This window comes from Leuresthes tenuis, unplaced genomic scaffold (assembly GCF_036924035.1).
Source record: "Leuresthes tenuis unplaced genomic scaffold, fLeuTen1.0.hap1 SCAF_23, whole genome shotgun sequence".
NCBI lineage: Eukaryota > Metazoa > Chordata > Actinopteri > Atheriniformes > Atherinopsidae > Leuresthes > Leuresthes tenuis.
Genome location: NW_027325377.1, coordinates 3,325,551 through 3,344,391, shown reverse-complemented (window position 1 = coordinate 3,344,391; position 18,841 = coordinate 3,325,551). Strand labels below are relative to the sequence as shown.

The window sequence follows — 18,841 nt, the reverse complement described above, 5'->3', positions numbered from 1 at the left end:
TGGCTCCAACAGGTCCGTCTGGATCTGATTCTGGCTCCTACACTTACTTTTGGATCTGATTCTGGTTCCGACAGGTACGTCTGGATCTGATTCTGGTTCCGACAGGTACATATGGATCTGATTCTGGCTCCGACACGTACGTCTGGATCTGATTCTGGTTCCGACAGGTACATCTGGATCTGATTCTGGCTCCAACAGGTCCGTCTGGATCTGATTCTGGTTCCGACAGGTACGTCTGGATCTGATTCTGGTTCCGACAGGTACATATGGATCTGATTCTGGCTCCGACACGTACATCTGGATCTGATTCTGGCTCCAACAGGTCCGTCTGGATCTGATTCTGGCTCCTACACTTACTTTTGGATCTGATTCTGGTTCCGACAGGTACGTCTGGATCTGATTCTGGTTCCGACAGGTACATATGGATCTGATTCTGGCTCCGACACGTACGTCTGGATCTGATTCTGGTTCCGACAGGTACATCTGGATCTGATTCTGGCTCCAACAGGTCCGTCTGGATCTGATTCTGGCTCCAACAGGTACATCTGGATCTGATTCTGGCTCCAACAGGTCCGTCTGGATCTGATTCTGGTTCCGACAGGTACGTCTGGATCTGATTCTGGCTCCGACAGGTACGTCTGGATCTGATTCTGGTCTGGATCTGATTCTGGCTCCAACAGGTACGTCTGGATCTGATTCTGGTTCCGACAGGTACGTCTGGATCTGATTCTGGCTCCAACAGGTACGTCTGGATCTGATTCTGGCTCCGACAGGTACGTCTGGATCTGATTCTGGCTCCGACAGGTACGTCTGGATCTGATTCTGGTCTGGATCTGATTCTGGCTCCAACAGGTACGTCTGGATCTGATTCTGGCTCCGACAGGTACGTCTGGATCTGATTCTGGCTCCGACAGGTACATCTGGATCTGATTCTGGCTCCGACAGGTACGTCTGGATCTGATTCTGGCTCCAACAGGTACATCTGGATCTGATTCTGGCTCCGACAGGTACGTCTGGATCTGATTCTGGCTCCGACAGGTACGTCTGGATCTGATTCTGGCTCCAACAGGTACATCTGGATCTGATTCTGGTTCTGACAGGTACGTCTGGATCTGATTCTGGCTCCAACAGGTCCGTCTGGATCTGATTCTGGCTCTGACAGGTACGTCTGGATCTGATTCTGGTTCCGACAGGTACATCTGGATCTGATTCTGGTTCCGACAGGTACATCTGGATCTGATTCTGGCTCCAACAGGTACATCTGGATCTGATTCTGGCTCCAACAGGTACATCTGGATCTGATTCTGGCTCCGACAGGTACATCTGGATCTGATTCTGGTTCCGACAGGTACATCTGGATCTGATTCTGGCTCCAACAGGTACATCTGGATCTGATTCTGGTTCCAACAGGTACATCTGGATCTGATTCTGGGTCCAACAGGTACGTCTGGATCTGATTCTGGCTCCAACAGGTCCGTCTGGATCTGATTCTGGCTCCAACAGGTACGTCTGGATCTGATTCTGGCTCCGACAGGTACATCTGGATCTGATTCTGGGTCCAACGGGTCTGTCTGGTTCTGGATCTGATTCTGGTTCTGATTCTGATCTGATTCCTGACAGGTGTGGGTTCACAGCACCAGCATCTTCTCCCCCTCCCACCTCCTGCAGAATCCGACCAATCAGAAGACACTTCTCCCACATCCTCTGCTGCTCAGTGAGACTCTTCCCTGAAATTCTCCCTCTTAATGAAATAATTACAGACTAGTTTGAGTTATTAAGTGTGCAAAACTAATCTCAAAGAAGCCAAAATTAAGAATTAAATGACTGGAAATGATTTCATGTCCACTTTATTTAAAAAGCAGCTAAAGACCCATTTATTTAAAATGCTTTTCTTTAACCGTGTCTCATTAATGTTATTTAATTGTCTTTTATTTCTTTTTTTCTCACCATTTTGAGTACATTTGACTTAATTCTATCATCAGTTTTGCTGCTCTTGCTTAAGTCCTCCTAACTTTGACCATCAGCCGCTCCAGAAACCAACAGAGTGATGAATATCGACTCATAAAAAGTGAAATTCTCCGTGGAAACATCACGAGAAAAAACGAGCGAGACGATGCAAGCTCTGAAACGATCTCATGTCAGATGAATTCATCAAAACAGTCTCTATTTTTACCATCCTGCTGCTGCTACAGCTAGTTGTTCTGCTTTTGCGGCCTATTTATAGCCTCCATGGGTTTGTAGTCGTGCTTTTGCAGTGACTCACAGAGCTGTTGGGCTGATTGAGGAAGTCCGTTAGTGAGTCCCAACTTCGACACCATCGAGCGTCAGCGACAGACGGGCAGGAAGAGAGACGGGCAGCTGGTGAGACAGGGTAAAAACAGGGGAAAGGCTCAGTCTGAGGTCGCAGAGGTGGAGGATGGACATGAGTCGGAGGAGACGCAACGGACAAAAGAAACAGAGTTCTGTGGAACAAAATCCAGCTATTTAAAAAACTAAATAAGGAATATTTAGTTTGGAGCAAGATAGATCGTTTTCCTACGCAGACTTCAGCAAAAGAAGGGATACTTTCTTTAAAGAGGGAACCTAAACCCGCGTCCTCCACCTCAGGCTCAGGATTATGGTGGAGCCTAAAGGATCTAAAGGACGATCAAAATGCTGAGATGTAAAGTTTGCAGTTTTTTCTGCTGCCTGCGGTTCGCGTCGCTGCTGCTGCTGCTGCTCCAGGTCGGTCTGAAGAGCCGTAGAAACCATAATAATCAACATTAAGCTTATTATTTTTGTGCAATATGTCGTTTATAGCGTTTAGATGATAAATTACCACTAGTTGTGCTACTGTGGCTGATTCTAAAAGTTTAAATTTAAAAGTAAATAACCTTTATATTTCTGTTATCTGACAGTAAATTATAACCTTCACTGATTATTTTTAAACTTTGCAGTAAATCACTTTCATCACTTTCCTGATTTCCAATTCTCATTTGACTCGTCCAGTTTCCTCAAATGTTTTAAGGACACACTGCACACCATGCTGAGATATGCCAAGTTTTCAGCTAATAGCTCTTTGGGAATCACCGTGTTGCTGCAGAAATCCTATTTTCTGTCTGTCAAACTGTGTTTTCTTTGCTGTTTTTCATAGATGCAGCTAAAGAAATGGGAACAAATGATGTGTCTTTGTGACAAAGTGCCTAAAGATCCAGTTTAAAATGGCTTCTTTGCTAAGTTGTCTGTTCTGTGTCGACACAACACTGGTTCATCCCTTGAGTTAGGAGCCTTTTTTCTGCCTGAATGGGTCAAAGGTCAGAGTTAAGTGGCTGAACAAAGAAAAAACACTGAAAATGCTCAGGAACAAGGACTGAAGATGAGGGAAAAAGTAGAAAATGTCCAAAGAAAAACCCTGAAAGAGCTTCAGAAAGCTGCAGAACTATTGATCAGGACACTTTAAAGGTTACAGAAAGCTGCAGAACTATTGATCAGGACACTTTAAAGGTTTCAGAAAGCTGCAGAACTGTTGATCAGGACACTTTAAAGGTTTCAGAAAGCTGCAGAACTGTTGATCAGGACACTTTAAAGGTTTCAGAAAGCTGCAGAACTGTTGATCAGGACACTTTAAAGGTTTCAGAAAGCTGCAGAACTGTTGATCAGGACACTTTAAAGGTTTCAGAAAGCTGCAGAACTGTTGATCAGGACACTTTAAAGGTTTCAGAAAGCTGCAGAACTATTGATCAGGACACTTTAAAGGTTACAGAAAGCTGCAGAACTGTTGATCAGGACACTTTAAAGGTTTCAGAAAGCTGCAGAACTATTGATCAGGACACTTTAAAGGTTACAGAAAGCTGCAGAACTGTTGATCAGGACACTTTAAAGGTTTCAGAAAGCTGCAGAACTATTGATCAGGACACTTTAAAGGTTACAGAAAGCTGCAGAACTGTTGATCAGGACACTTTAAAGGTTTCAGAAAGCTGCAGAACTATTGATCAGGACACTTTAAAGGTTACAGAAAGCTGCAGAACTATTGATCAGGACACTTTAAAGGTTACAGAAAGCTGCAGAACTGTTGATCAGGACACTTTAAAGGTTACAGAAAGCTGCAGAACTGTTGATCAGGACACTTTAAAGGTTTCAGAAAGCTGCAGAACTGTTGATCAGGACACTTTAAAGGTTTCAGAAAGCTGCAGAACTGTTGATCAGGACACTTTAAAGGTTACAGAAAGCTGCAGAACTGTTGATCAGGACACTTTAAAGGTTTCAGAAAGCTGCAGAACTATTGATCAGGACACTTTAAAGGTTACAGAAAGCTGCAGAACTGTTGATCAGGACACTTTAAAGGTTTCAGAAAGCTGCAGAACTGTTGATCAGGACACTTTAAAGGTTTCAGAAAGCTGCAGAACTATTGATCAGGACACTTTAAAGGTTACAGAAAGCTGCAGAACTGTTGATCAGGACACTTTAAAGGTTTCAGAAAGCTGCAGAACTATTGATCAGGACACTTTAAAGGTTACAGAAAGCTGCAGAACTGTTGATCAGGACACTTTAAAGGTTTCAGAAAGCTGCAGAACTGTTGATCAGGACACTTTAAAGGTTTCAGAAAGCTGCAGAACTATTGATCAGGACACTTTAAAGGTTACAGAAAGCTGCAGAACTGTTGATCAGGACACTTTAAAGGTTTCAGAAAGCTGCAGAACTATTGATCAGGACACTTTAAAGGTTTCAGAAAGCTGCAGAACTGTTGATCAGGACACTTTAAAGGTTTCAGAAAGCTGCAGAACTGTTGATCAGGACACTTTAAAGGTTACAGAAAGCTGCAGAACTGTTGATCAGGACACTTTAAAGGTTTCAGAAAGCTGCAGAACTATTGATCAGGACACTTTAAAGGTTACAGAAAGCTGCAGAACTGTTGATCAGGACACTTTAAAGGTTTCAGAAAGCTGCAGAACTGTTGATCAGGACACTTTAAAGGTTTCAGAAAGCTGCAGAACTATTGATCAGGACACTTTAAAGGTTTCAGAAAGCTGCAGAACTATTGATCAGGACACTTTAAAGGTTTCAGAAAGCTGCAGAACTGTTGATCAGGACACTTTAAAGGTTACAGAAAGCTGCAGAACTGTTGATCAGGACACTTTAAAGGTTTCAGAAAGCTGCAGAACTGTTGATCAGGACACTTTAAAGGTTTCAGAAAGCTGCAGAACTATTGATCAGGACACTTTAAAGGTTTCAGAAAGCTGCAGAACTGTTGATCAGGACACTTTAAAGGTTACAGAAAGCTGCAGAACTGTTGATCAGGACACTTTAAAGGTTTCAGAAAGCTGCAGAACTGTTGATCAGGACACTTTAAAGGTTTCAGAAAGCTGCAGAACTGTTGATCAGGACACTTTAAAGGTTTCAGAAAGCTGCAGAACTGTTGATCAGGACACTTTAAAGGTTTCAGAAAGCTGCAGAACTATTGATCAGGACACTTTAAAGGTTTCAGAAAGCTGCAGAACTATTGATCAGGACACTTTAAAGGTTTCAGAAAGCTGCAGAACTGTTGATCAGGACACTTTAAAGGTTTCAGAAAGCTGCAGAACTATTGATCAGGACACTTTAAAGGTTACAGAAAGCTGCAGAACTATTGATCAGGACACTTTAAAGGTTACAGAAAGCTGCAGAACTGTTGATCAGGACACTTTAAAGGTTTCAGAAAGCTGCAGAACTGTTGATCAGGACACTTTAAAGGTTTCAGAAAGCTGCAGAACTATTGATCAGGACACTTTAAAGGTTTCAGAAAGCTGCAGAACTGTTGATCAGGACACTTTAAAGGTTACAGAAAGCTGCAGAACTGTTGATCAGGACACTTTAAAGGTTTCAGAAAGCTGCAGAACTGTTGATCAGGACACTTTAAAGGTTTCAGAAAGCTGCAGAACTGTTGATCAGGACACTTTAAAGGTTTCAGAAAGCTGCAGAACTGTTGATCAGAGGTAATACTTCACTGCTCAGTTTGCTGTAGCTGTAGATGAGCACGATCGCTGAGTCTTTTCCCAGTTTTACGATTAAACCAAAACACGTTTTATGTGTTTAAGGAACATTTGAGTCGTGTTGATCCTCAGCTGAATAAAACTAGATATCATGAAGTCACAGCAACTATTTTCTGGTTCTCAGATCGGCATAAGATTAGCCTCTGAGCTAAAAACTATCAAATGAGAAATACTTTTGGTAATAATGAACGTTTGGAGTTGGTTTAGGGAAAAAACAAGCTAAACTTCGTGATTGAACAGCCAGTGTCGTCATGTGTGGTTTTAACTTGTTTCTTTAGACATCAACATCCATCATAAAGGAATTTATACGTGTGTTAGACTGCAACATCTGAACCGAACAATGCAAAAATACAGAGAAGAAATGTGTAAAAGAGCTTTATCAGCGGTGCCTAATTCAAATGTTTTCTGCAGGTTGGACAGCAGCAGCTGTGGAAATGAGCTTTGCACAAATTGCTTTATATTATCAACTGAAATAGAGTTGATGAGACAGAAAAGTCTTTGCTTTCTGCTGTCTGCAGTCAAATAAAGGTCAAAGTAAATCTAACAATCCCTGGTTGTGGAGAAAAACACATTTCAGGACCGTTCACACAGTTTCATCCAGAACCGTTTGAGCTCATTTCTTTAAAAGCTTCCGTCCTTTTTACAGAATGAAACCAGGTACCTTGAGTTTACTGATGCAGTAACGACTGAAAACTAGAGAAAATAAGAGAATAAAGAAGCTGTTTCTTGTGTTTTTTTTGCTGTTGACACGCACCAGGGATCGTTTCCTTGGGACAGGTTTAGTTTTAACAGTTAAATGTAGGTTGTCACGGCAGCAGAATACACATGAAGCTCGTTTACAGACAGCTTCCACATTAATAACTCTGCCCTCGGCTGATTGTAGCTGGACTCGGATCTGTGTGTCGCGCTCCCCGCTTTAACAAAGCTGAATTTTCCTCCGTGTCACTTCCTGCTGCACTCCCTGAACTTCATTATCAGAAACACATTGTTTTATTTTCTCCTCTGCTTCCCAGCTTTCAGTACATAGAGCGCCACACGACACGTGCGCTTCGAGGTCGGAGGTCAGCTGACCCAAAAAGTGATAAAATGCTCCAACAATCCAGCTGTGGGTTCAGGTCTGTAAATAGCTGCCTCTGATTAAGAGTCCCAGCAGCCTGTTTGATGCCCCTGCTGCACCTTAAATGAGCAAATGAGCCTCTTTGTGCTCATTTGGGCTCTTTAACCTGAGTTCTGTTGTGTTTATAGAGGAAATATTAACAGCTGACACCTTAAACCTGAGCCCACAGATCCGTTTGATGATCTGCGTTTAAGAGAAATCAGATCCACAGACACAGTGATGTATATCGAAAGGTTTGCAGCCGTGATTGTGGATTCGTTGTGGCTGTGCACAGTGAGTTGGACATTTAATGGGCCAGTGACCTGCAGGATGAATGGACCAAATGTTCTTGGCTGAGATCAGAGCCGTCCTGACTCGTTCAGACTTGGACTTGGACATTTGGTGCCTTTTAATTCCTGGAAGTTAAATGTTGGGACCTTCGTGGATCTGATTGGTTTGTCCACAGGTGCTCGATTAGATTGAGATCTGGAGAATTTGGAGGCCAAGTCGAGACTCGGACCCCATTCTGTACCTCCAACCATGTCTTTTTCTCTGTTATTAGCTTGACTTGATACATGTCCTGAAAACATTTTAGCAAAATAAGCCAAAGTTATTTGCTAAATTTATATGAAAAGTGGACTAAACCAGCCAGCAAAACCATCTAAAGAGGACAACAAGTAGCCTGTTGATCTCTTAAAAGCCTGAACAGAAGGAAACTGGACTTCTGTTCTGGTTCTTAAAGACATTTAGTCTCATCTTGAAGGCCTCCTCAGTGAGTCTCAGGCCTCTAAGCTGTTGACTGACCCGTTTTGAAACTCAACGCTGTTAATAAAAACCCTTCAGATGAGAGGAGGAACATCTTCAAGAACCAGAACAGAGGTCCAGTCTCCTTTCATTATAACACATCGGGTGACCATGAGATAAACCCTTCAGAACTGTTCAAACTGGATTTTTGCATCCTGGTGCCGGCTCCTCCTCAGATGAGTGATTTACATCGGGTTCAGGCGTCTGTTGTAGGCGCTTTCTGTGTGCAGCCTTCAGCTGAGCAGCCACATCATGTTCTGACACCTTTCTGTCAGAACCAGCACCTACAGTGACTCGGTTTGGTCCTGATGCCAGTGTTGATCCAGCTTAGATCGTGTTAAAAAATACACATGATGCTGATTTTAATGGAGTGAATTAGCATGTTCTGTGATAAAAGTGTCAGGGAAAGCAAATTATTTAAAGTTAGAGGGTTTCTTGGGGGTTATTTGTCTCCGCTGAAGACTTTCTTGTTGTTTCTAAATGTATTCGGAGCAATAAGATGAAAGCCATCTGTTTCCCCCTTCATAGAAAACATTAAGGGTTCACAAACATCTGGAGACACGCATAAATTGGTCCCATCAATTTCCAGCAACCGTCTGGGCTGGAGAGATATCGTCTTCTGCATCATGAGCTGTAAAATACAAGATTTTAACACGTTTTTGCTGTTCCGACCCATTTCTGTTCAGACAAATGAAATTAAATGAACATGTTGTGATGTTTTACTGAAGCAGGACAGTTATTTTATTAAGAAAAAAAGAAAAGGTGAACAAACTGAGTGGTTAAAAGATCTTTTTATGACAACAAAACCGCAGCAAACTAATAATAATGCTGAGGTCTGCTTTATTTAAGCAAACATCTCTCTGACGTGTTCCTGCTGGTCTTTATCTTCCCGTTAGGATGTGAGCAGAGCAGCTCCCACTGAGGACCCCGGGGTCCCTTGTAGCATCTCTGTATCTGAACCAGTATCCAGTCTGGACTCGGTGTCCCTGACAGTGAGCACAGCTGGACAGAACTGCTCCTTCTCTGTGACGTCTCTGGACTCCGGAGAGGACGCCACCGAGTGCAGAAGGGGAAAGACGGAGGAGATAAGAGGTGCAAACTACCTGGAAACCAACCAGCCAGATGTAGGAGGCGAGGCTGGAGGAGACAATGTCACAGCAGAGGTTTTCACCTGTGTGCTGGATCAGCTGGAGCCTGGAACCGCCTACCAGCTGCAGGTTCTGTCGCAGGGAGACCAGGAGTCTGCAAACGTCACCGTGCACACCAGTAAGTCCTCGTTGAGCAGCTCAACATGAGCCAGACGGGCGGCGCTCCTTTCACTATTAGATATTTAAATCGATTAGATTGAGATCTGGAGAATTTGGAGGCCAAGTCGAGACTCGGACCCCATTCTGTACCTCCAACCATGTCTTTTTCTCTGTTATTAGCTTGACTTGATACATGTCCTGAAAACATTTTAGCAAAATAAGCCAAAGTTGTTTGCTAAATTTATATGAAAAGTGGACAAAACCAGCCAGCAAAACCATCTAAAGAGGACAACAAGTAGCTTGTTGATCTCTTAAAAGCCTGAACAGAAGGAAACTGGACTTCTGTTCTGGTTCTTAAAGACATTTAGTCTCATCTTGAAGGCCTCCTCAGTGAGTCTCAGGCCTCTAAGCTGTTGACTGACACGTTTTGAAACTCAACGCTGTTAATAAAAACCCTTCAGATGAGAGGAGGAACATCTTCAAGAACCAGAACAGAGGTCCAGTCTCCTTTCATTATAACACATCGGGTGACCATGAGATAAACCCTTCAGAACTGTTCAAACTAGGTTTTTGCAAACTAGATATTTAAATCTCTGCAGTCGATATTGTTTTTTTTATCTTTTACATTAATCTGGGCCTCACTATGACCTTTTGGGTCTCAAGCAGTAGCTGTTCGAAGAATTTCCAGTTTGAAATCTGCAGTCGTGAAGCTGCTTTTCGGCTGTTTGCTTTGGATTGTTCACCTACAGATAAGGAGGTGGGGTTGGACAAGTATTGTGCGACACTGTTGATATGTTGTGGCCAAAAAGATGAAGTAAGACGTAAAAAATCCACTTAGCTCAAGTCAAAGCACTCCGGTTTACTCTTAAAGACTAATTCCAGCATTGTATTTTTTAACCAAGCCTTTGTTTTTCTTCTATTTGAGTGGTTTTGCCACATTGTGAGGTAATGCGGCAGTCATGAAAGTAAAAGTTACATAATGTCTACAAAACAGAAGTTACGGCAATTTTATTGCGACCTGAACAGACACAGAGGAGCTGCAGCTTCCCAATATTAAATATGCAGGATATTTAGCTGGTTTTGGTTAATTTCTCATTAATTTGAGAAGAAGAAGGTGCTAAAGCCAAAGAAATTATTGTGAATTTACTTCCACTCAGTCCACAGCAGGTCCGTCTACCCACAGAACGTCATTTTTCTTCAGGAAAATCAACTCTGATGTTGAATCTCTTCTGTTTGACAGGGAGAAATGTTGCTCTGTGAACCCCTTATTTGTGAAAATGGGAAAAAAACGAGTTGTCCTAAAGGGGAGCCTTGTGGAACACCATTTTTAATTAAATCAGTACTGTCTGCTGTGATGATAAACATTCAGCAGCCATAGTGAGGTTATTAGATTTAGGCCAAACTTCTCAAGAAGAAGATGATCAGTTGCATCAAAAGCTTCAGAAAGAGAGTTCAGGTGATTATCAGTTAGTGTTTTTTCTCCTCAAAATGGATCCATCATTTTGACTAAAATACAATGAAGATGATTCCAGGTTGAAAAACAAAATCCTGGATGTGCTGCTCATCGCACTGACCATAATTTTTTATAGAGTTTTTATAGCAGAAACATTAAACCAATAACTATATTCATGGTTTTCTTCCATTTCCGCGCCCATATCTGCAGAACTCTGGCAGATTTGAATAAAACTCGGCCAGAAATAATGCTGAAAGTAGTCTACTGTTACAAAAAGGATGCACTTTTCTGGGTAATTGGTGTCCAGAAACCTTTTAATTGCCTTTTCCACAGGCTGAAGTCTAATTTTTAGCCACAGGGATGGTTTTATAATGCAGCTTAAGTAGTTTAATAAGTTTAAGTAGCCTTTCTTCTGCCTGTAGGCTGCCTTTAGAACAGCTCCACAGACGGTGAAACACACCTTTACCTGTTTAGCTCCTGCAGACTTGCACTGAGCTTGTATTGTGTTCAGTTCTATTGTTTCCATCTCCTCTGACCTCTCGTCGTTTGAAGTGGACGCTCTCGGCACCCCCTCCTTGTCTTTGTGTGTGCGTTTGAGTTGATGTCACGAAGCTTCCCCTCTCTGCGGCTCTGTGATTAGCTACAGGAACCACTGCCCTGCTGAGGGAGAGTGATAGAGCCCTAAAAGTTATGAGTGTGTGTCCACGCTGGCCGCCATCCAGAACAGAAGTTGGACCCTCAGTGTGTATTTCCATCGTGGGCAGAGCTCAGGGTTCAGCCATTTCCTGCCTCCATTGTTTCTTTGTTCGGTGGGAAAGGGCGTGAGGGTGTGTGCATGTGTGTGTTTGTGTACATATGTGTTGCGTTGGGAGGAAACGGCGTGTTGCTGCGCCCAGTCGAGTCCCGTCGGTAACCTTCTCAGCGATTGAAAACACTTGTACTGTAGTGTTGCTGGTTTCTTATCTCTGGAGGCTCGCTGGCTGCTCCCTCCACTGACCTTTAATGTTCAGAATTTCTTTTATAACCCTTTTTTAGCTCCTCAAACAGCCGTTAAATGGGTTAAATGGTGCTTAACCCCACATTCACTGATGTAATTACATCATAGAACAACACAAGTTCAATTTTCACTCTGTTTTAGCTCTAGTTTGGGTCTCCACCACCTCCTGAGGGAAATGTCTGCTCCTTTAGCAGCTAAATGCTCACATCTAATGATGTCTAAACCTTAATTTTATAAACACAGCCCCTGAAATTAAAGGCAGAGTAAAGAATTAATAGATCCAGTCCTTGACCCTTTAGCATCTAGTTTTGTTAATGGAAAAAAAAAACGCCAAAGAAAAGGAATTATAAACTGCAAAAAGTCTGAAAAGGGTCTAAAAGATGGTTTATTTTCTGTGAAAGCACATATCCTTGTGTACATGGTAATAACTAATGTCCCACTAACTCACCCAAGACAAAATGTATGATAGTTATGTTGGTCTATAGCACAAAACGTTGCAGTTTTTCCATAGAAAGGCTCTAAAATGATCCAGTGAATGTTTCCTGACCTGATTCAGGTTTAATACTGAGTCCCATCTTAACCAGCTGCTACTGGACGTTGATGATGTTCAACACAAAAGCTTTCCAAGGAGGAATGAGGTGTGGTCAGCGCCACTTATGACTCGTTTTCCACCCGTTTCACTCTGACTGACGGATGGTTTGGGTTTGACTTAGAAAACGCTATTTCTCATGGTTTCCTGTCACAATAATAAATAAAACATGATAAAGACACGGATATTAAAGGGTTTTTCCAGCCACAACTTAGACCAAACTCGGTGAGGTCAAAGGTCATCGGTTTTCTGCCCCAAACATATTTTCTTTTTTCCCTTTTTGTCTCAAACTCATAGCGAATGTGAACCATATTCGAATTAAAAAACATCCATTAATGCGTTTTAAAGCAGCTTTAAAGACACAGCAGCAGGTGTTCATCTGCATTATGTGTTGAACTGACTCAGTGACGTACGAATCAACACATTTATCATTTTCTTACTCAGTTTTCTTCTGTGCAGCTGCTGTTTGGGTCCGTAGCCTGAGATCAGCTGGCAGAATCGTCTTTCTGAGCACCAGAACTGAGGCTTTTTCTTGTTTCTGAAGTCAGGATGTGATGTGAAACACAATGAAACCCATAATCACACCGGTTTATACCACTTTATACCCGTTTCACCAGTATTTACCTGATTTACATTAATAACAAAGTTTCATGCTTTCAAAATGGAAGCTTTGTACATTTATCTACATTTAATTGGTTTCCTACTGAATGTTTGCATTAAACTATGTTGGTTAGAATCGAGGATAATGACCCCTTTTTCACCTGCTGCCATTGTTTTAAGTGTTTTGTTGTTGTAACTCTCCATGAAGGACACAGATATTGGACTTATTGAAGGATCTTTAAAACAAAAAACTAGTTAAAAATGGTTCAAAGCATCAGAACAGAGAAAAAAATTATCAGAATTTAAAAATTCTCTTAGATTTAGTTCTTAGAAATTGAATTTTTATCCCTTTTTTTTGTCTTCTTTGGGCTCAGATGAGAAAAAACTGGTTTTTATTTGTCACTTAACTTCATACTAATTCTACATTGAGCTGTCCCACAGCCTCGTATTTTAGTTTCTTTCTTAGTTTCGAACTCTTTGGGCCTTTGGAGCATCATTAAATCGTTTTTAGGCTGACTTGATGTTTGTAGATGCTCAGATCAGTCAGATCAGGTGATTACAGTATCATAAAGTTGTGGTTTTCCATCTTTTTTTGCACAACTTGACTGATTTCATCAAGAATTAAAGACTGGACTTGATCAGGTTGATAAAGTGTTGAACCCAGCAAACATCACTGCAGTTCGAGACTGTTTTAGCCCAACAATAAGAGGATTATCATGCTGGGAACAGACAGTGGGACTGTCTCTTTAAAGTAATTTATCTGTTGTGAACCTGAAGTTCAGGAAGATTTCAGCAGGAAAAGGATCTGTCACCTCCTTCTGTGGCCTTGCCATCAAAGTCCTGTTGACATGAACGCAATGACATGCCTTTTTTCCACAGTGCCTCCCTCTGCGGTCTGACAGTTGTGTCTCTGCTTCAGACTGAGGTCAAACGGTGTCATCAGGATGCGGCGTCTCCGCCTCAGGAGCCGCACAGATTCACGCCAACAGGAAAGATTCTGCTTGTATCAGTCCCCCACTGAGCGGCAGGCAGAGTTACGGCTTTTTAGGGAATATTTGAGACCGTCTCGGTAAAAGGAAGCTCAAAGTGTTCATGACGCTCGCTGGTCTCTGACAGCTGCCGTGTGTTTTTGGGTTGTGTTACATCAGGGCCGTCAGCGGTGGTCGGCCTGGCCGTGACCTCCAGGACCTGCAGCAGCCTCGGCCTTTCCTGGCAGGCCGGGCCCGGCCGGACGCAGCGCTTCAGGCTGCAGCTGTGGGAGCGAGCGCAGAGCCGGGATCGGTCCGGTACGTCCCCAACAGGTTTATGCACATCTGTCCGTGTGTTGGCTCCCAAATCAGAAACATGGAGTGATGCTTCAGCTTTCTGTCCAATAAACAAGCTGCTGCAGGGTCATGTGACCTCTTCCTCTTCTTTGTCTGCAGGTCTGCTGAAGAACGAGACGTTAGAAAGTACAACGACGCAGCACGCGCTCGTCGGCCTGACGCCGGGGCGACTGTACAGCGTTACCGTGGTGACGGAGGCCGGCGAGCTGCAGAGCAACGTGACGATCGAGGCCCAGACAGGTAGAGAGGGAGGAAAAGAAGGAATGAACGAAGGACACGTTGAGAGAGGGAAAGACAGGAGAAGGGAGAAAAAAAGGAAGAATTGGAGGTAAAAAAGAAGGCAGAAGGCAAGGAGAGACGTAAATACACAAGGAAAGATGTAGAGAGGGAGGAGATAAGAAAAGGATAGAAGGAAAGGAGAGACGAGGGAAGGAAAAAGGAACCAATTAAAGAGAAATATAAAGAAGTGATGATGTAAAAGAAGGAGGAAACAAAGGGATGAAATTAGGACAACTAGAGAAGGGAAGAAAAAGAGACGGTAGAAAGAGAGGAAAGAAGGAAATGAGAACACAGAAGATGAAGGTACTAATAGAGAAAGGAACAAGAAAAGAAGATAAATGTAGAAGTAAAGATGTTAAGAATGGAGTAAGAAAAGGATGACAGATGAGAGGAGAACAAGAAAGAAATAAGAAAGTGATTGTGGTCAAAAGAAAAGGAGGAAACAAAAGCAGAGATGGAAAGGAGGACGACTAGAGAAGGGAACAAAGATGTTTGGAAATAGGCAAAGAGAAGAAAAGAACGACAGGTAGAGAGAGAGAAAAGAAGAAAAGAAGGAAGTGATGGAAAGACAGACAAAAGGGAGAAAAGAAGGAAGTGATGACAGTAAAAAAGAAGGAAACATAAAAGAACGACAGGAATGATGACCCTCTCTGTTCTCTCCAGCGCCCTCTTCTGTTTCCAACATCACCGCCAACAACAACCGCACAAACCTCTGGTTGTCATGGCAACCGCCCGTCGGAGATGTCGACGCCCTCGTGGTAACCTTCTCCTCGAATGGCACGAGGGTCTGGGGGACGACTCTGCCTCAGGACGCCACAGACGTCGCCGTCCACCAGCTGACCCCCGGCTCAGCCTATCAGGTCGCAGTGACATCCAGGAGTGGTGGGCTGACGAACCAATCAGAAGTCACCGTCAGGACAGGTTAGAGATGATGACACAAAGCTCTCTTTCTGTCTTCGTTTTCAATCCTCTCACGCCATCTGTGTTCTGTGTCCAGCTCCGGCGCCAGCGTCTCTCCTCTCCTTGTCTCCTTCCTCTGCCGGCGGCCTCCTCCTGAAGTGGTCGCCCCCTGCTGGTCACTGGGAGGGCTACAGGCTGTTCCTGTTTGATGGCTCCCAAGAGTTAGTCAGCACCGCTCTGGACCGGGAGGCAGTGAGCTTCAGTTTTCCTGGGACAAGACTAACACCTGGAAAGCTCCACAGAGCTGTGCTGAGAGTGGAGAGTGGAGGACTGTGGGCCGAGAGCAGCTGTGAAGGCTCGACAGGTGAGATGGACGGAAAACACAGGGGAGGCCACAGATGTGCCTCTGTTTGACTTCAGCAACAAGCTCTCATCCTCCAGCTGATCCCATGAGGAGAAACGAAGTCAGAGCTTTGTATCAACCAGCTCTTTATGTCCACTTCTGAGACACTGGACACAGAGAACAACATTTACATAACAAATGATCTAAATCCAGAGCACACAGAAGGTCTGTTCAGTGGATTAAAGCTTATTAGAACCACAGAAACCAGCTTTGAGTGCTTTCACAGTCACATGATGAGTTGCATCCTCATCTTGATGCATTTGTATGCTGTGTTTGATTCAGCTTTGGATATTTTTCCCTGCAGCTGTGTGTCTCCCCTCAGGGTTTGTTACTATATGTATGAAACTGAGGGTTTAAATCTGTTAAATCTGCAGACCGATGCAAGGAAATGCTGGTTTCACTCATGAAACATCTGCTGGCATATAGGAAATATACATTAAACATTGTTCTTTGTTGAATTTTATCTGAAAAACTATTTAATGCAACAAAGGTCTTCATTAATGTGTTGATTCTGCAGTTTAGTTGAGGAAAAATATCATTTTTAACTTATATTACACAAAACACTGAAACTAATCTACAGAAATGCCTCGTTCTCCTGATGCACATGAAGAATCTGAGTTTTATCCTGCTCTGCAGCTCCTGCTTCAGTGTTGGACCTTCACATTCGCCACTCGGACGAGACCTCGCTCAGCGCCATGTGGAGCCACGCCCCCTCCGGTTTACGTGACAGTTACTTCCTCACCATTCGCCACGGTAACGCCGCAGCTTTGCTTTGAATACATGGAAACGTCAAATCAGGAATTTGGATGATTTTTTTTTTTTTTGCCATCTCGTAGGTAACGTCACCGTGGATACAAGAGAGGTGGAGCCAAACATGAGGGAGTGCACCTTTAACATACTCACACCTGGGAGACTGTACACCATCACCGTGACGACTAGGAGAGGGAAACTGAACACGTCTGTGTCTGTAGAAGGGAGGACAGGTATGTGTCTGTGTCCCACTGTAAGGTCGTAAAGGGTGGCGCGATGCGACCGTAAAGGGTGGCGCGATGCGACCGTAAAGGGTGGCGCGATGCGACCGTAAAGGGTGGCGCGATGCGACCGTAAAGGGTGGCGCGATGCGACCGTAAAGGGTGGCGCGATGCGACCGTAAAGGGTGGCGCGATGCGACCGTAAAGGGTGGCGCGATGCGACCGTAAAGGGTGGCGCGATGCGACCGTAAAGGGTCGCGCGATGCGGTCGTAAAGGGTGGCGCGATGCGACCGTAAAGGGTGGCGCGATGCGACCGTAAAGGGTGGCGCGATGCGACCGTAAAGGGTGGCGCGATGCGACCGTAAAGGGTGGCGCGATGCGACCGTAAAGGGTGGCGCGATGCGACCGTAAAGGGTGGCGCGATGCGACCGTAAAGGGTGGCGCGATGCGACCGTAAAGGGTGGCGCGATGCGACCGTAAAGGGCGGCGCGATGCGGCCGTAAAGGGCGGCGCGATGCGGCCGTAAAGGGCGGCGCGATGCGGCCGTAAAGGGCGGCGCGATGCGGCCGTAAAGGGCGGCGCGATGCGGCCGTAAAGGGCGGCGCGATGCGGCCGTAAAGGGCGGCGCGATGCGGTCGTAAAGGGCGGCGCGATGCGGTCGTAAAGGGCGGCGCGATGCGACCGTAAAGGGCGGCGCGATGCGGCCGTAAAGGGCGGCGCGGTGCGGTCGTAAAGGGTCGCGCGATGCGGTCTTAAAGGGTCACATGATGAGGACTAAACTCCCAAAGAGCAGCAGGAGCAGATTTTCTTGTGTTGAGGTTTTGTCCTCGTTGTTTTCCCATCTTCACATCCTTGTTCAGTAAAGGGGTCGTATGTGTCTTCCAGTTCCAGAGGCATTACGCACCATCAAAATGAGAAGCTCAGGAGTGGACAGCCTGCAGGCATCATGGGAAAAACCACCAGGTGACGTGGACTCGTACACGCTGACCCTGCTGAGAGACAGGTGAGTCTTCAGGGGAATCCCCTTTTCCTATATTTTATGAGTTTTATGACAAGATGGACATGAGTCCATCTGTTCTTCAGGATGTTTTTGTTTAACAGAATAACAAGTTTCAGCTGTGTTAGCAGGAAAATTGAGTTTACGCTTATAAATCTGTCTTTAGATTAAAAAGCTACAGTTCTGTTCCAGAGTCCTGATCCACTCCTCATTTCTTCCAGACTTTCTTATAATCTCATCCTGATCAATACTTCTCCAGCTTTCTGAAGGTCTTTTTTCTTTTAACATTTTCTGCTTTTTCACTCATTTTCAGTCCTTGTACCTGAGGTTTTTTCTTTGTTCAGCCACTTAACTCTGACCTTTGAACCCTTCAGGCAGCAAAAAGGCTCCTAACTCAAGGGATGAACCAGTGTTGTGTCGACACAGAACAGACAACTTAGCAAAGAAGCCATTTTAAACTGGATCTTTAGGCACTTTGTTACCAGCAGCCTGTCACAAAGACACATCATTTGTTCCCATTTCTTTAGCTGCATCTATGAAAAACAGCAAAGAAAACACAGTTTGACAGACAGAAAATAGGATTTCTGCAGCAACAAGGTGATTCCCAAAGAGCTATTAGCTGAAAACTTGGCATATCTCAGCATGGTGTGCAGTGTGTCCTTAAAACATTTGAGGAAACTGGACAAGTGGAGGACAAAAGAAGAAGTGTCAGGCCTAAAAAACTATCTACAGCAGATGAACAGGATCTGAAAGTGATGTCCTTAAGAAAGAGGAAAAAATCCAGCTGTGACCTGACAGGACCTGAGAGATGCATCTGGACCTTCAGCTGATCCATCTACTGTTGGCCCAAGCCTCATCAGAAATGGTCTCCATGGAAGGGTGGCTGTCAAGAAGCCGTTCTTAAGGAAGGGAAACAGGGAGAAAAGGCTGAGCTGTGCCAAATGACACAAGAAGTGGACTGAAAATCAGTGGCAACAGGTCTTATGGAGGGATGAATCCTCCCCAGAGCCCGGACCTCAACATTATTGAAGCAGTGTGGGATCATCTGACAGAGAACGGAACAAAAGGCAGCCCACATCCAAAGAAGAGCTTTGGGATGTCCTTCAAGAAGCCTGGAGAACTATTCCTGAAGACTCCTTAAAGAAATGACAGAAAGCTTGTCTCAGAGGGT

At 44.2% G+C, this 18,841-nt stretch overlaps 1 protein-coding gene across 1 annotated transcript in view; it reads left to right on the top strand.

Moving 5' to 3' along the window:
* The first annotated feature begins 2,336 nt into the window (after positions 1-2,336).
* ptprb (protein tyrosine phosphatase receptor type b) overlaps positions 2,337-18,841 on the top strand; it is a 41,465-nt gene continuing 24,960 nt past the window's right edge. The window contains exons 1-9 of the mRNA XM_072377027.1: positions 2,337-2,724; positions 8,805-9,174; positions 13,943-14,080; positions 14,219-14,359; positions 15,062-15,319; positions 15,396-15,662; positions 16,338-16,454; positions 16,538-16,684; positions 17,559-17,676. Of these exons, the coding sequence (XP_072233128.1) occupies positions 2,653-2,724; positions 8,805-9,174; positions 13,943-14,080; positions 14,219-14,359; positions 15,062-15,319; positions 15,396-15,662; positions 16,338-16,454; positions 16,538-16,684; positions 17,559-17,676 (1,628 nt within the window). The 5' untranslated portion in view covers positions 2,337-2,652. The remainder of the gene's footprint in view (positions 2,725-8,804; positions 9,175-13,942; positions 14,081-14,218; positions 14,360-15,061; positions 15,320-15,395; positions 15,663-16,337; positions 16,455-16,537; positions 16,685-17,558; positions 17,677-18,841) is intronic.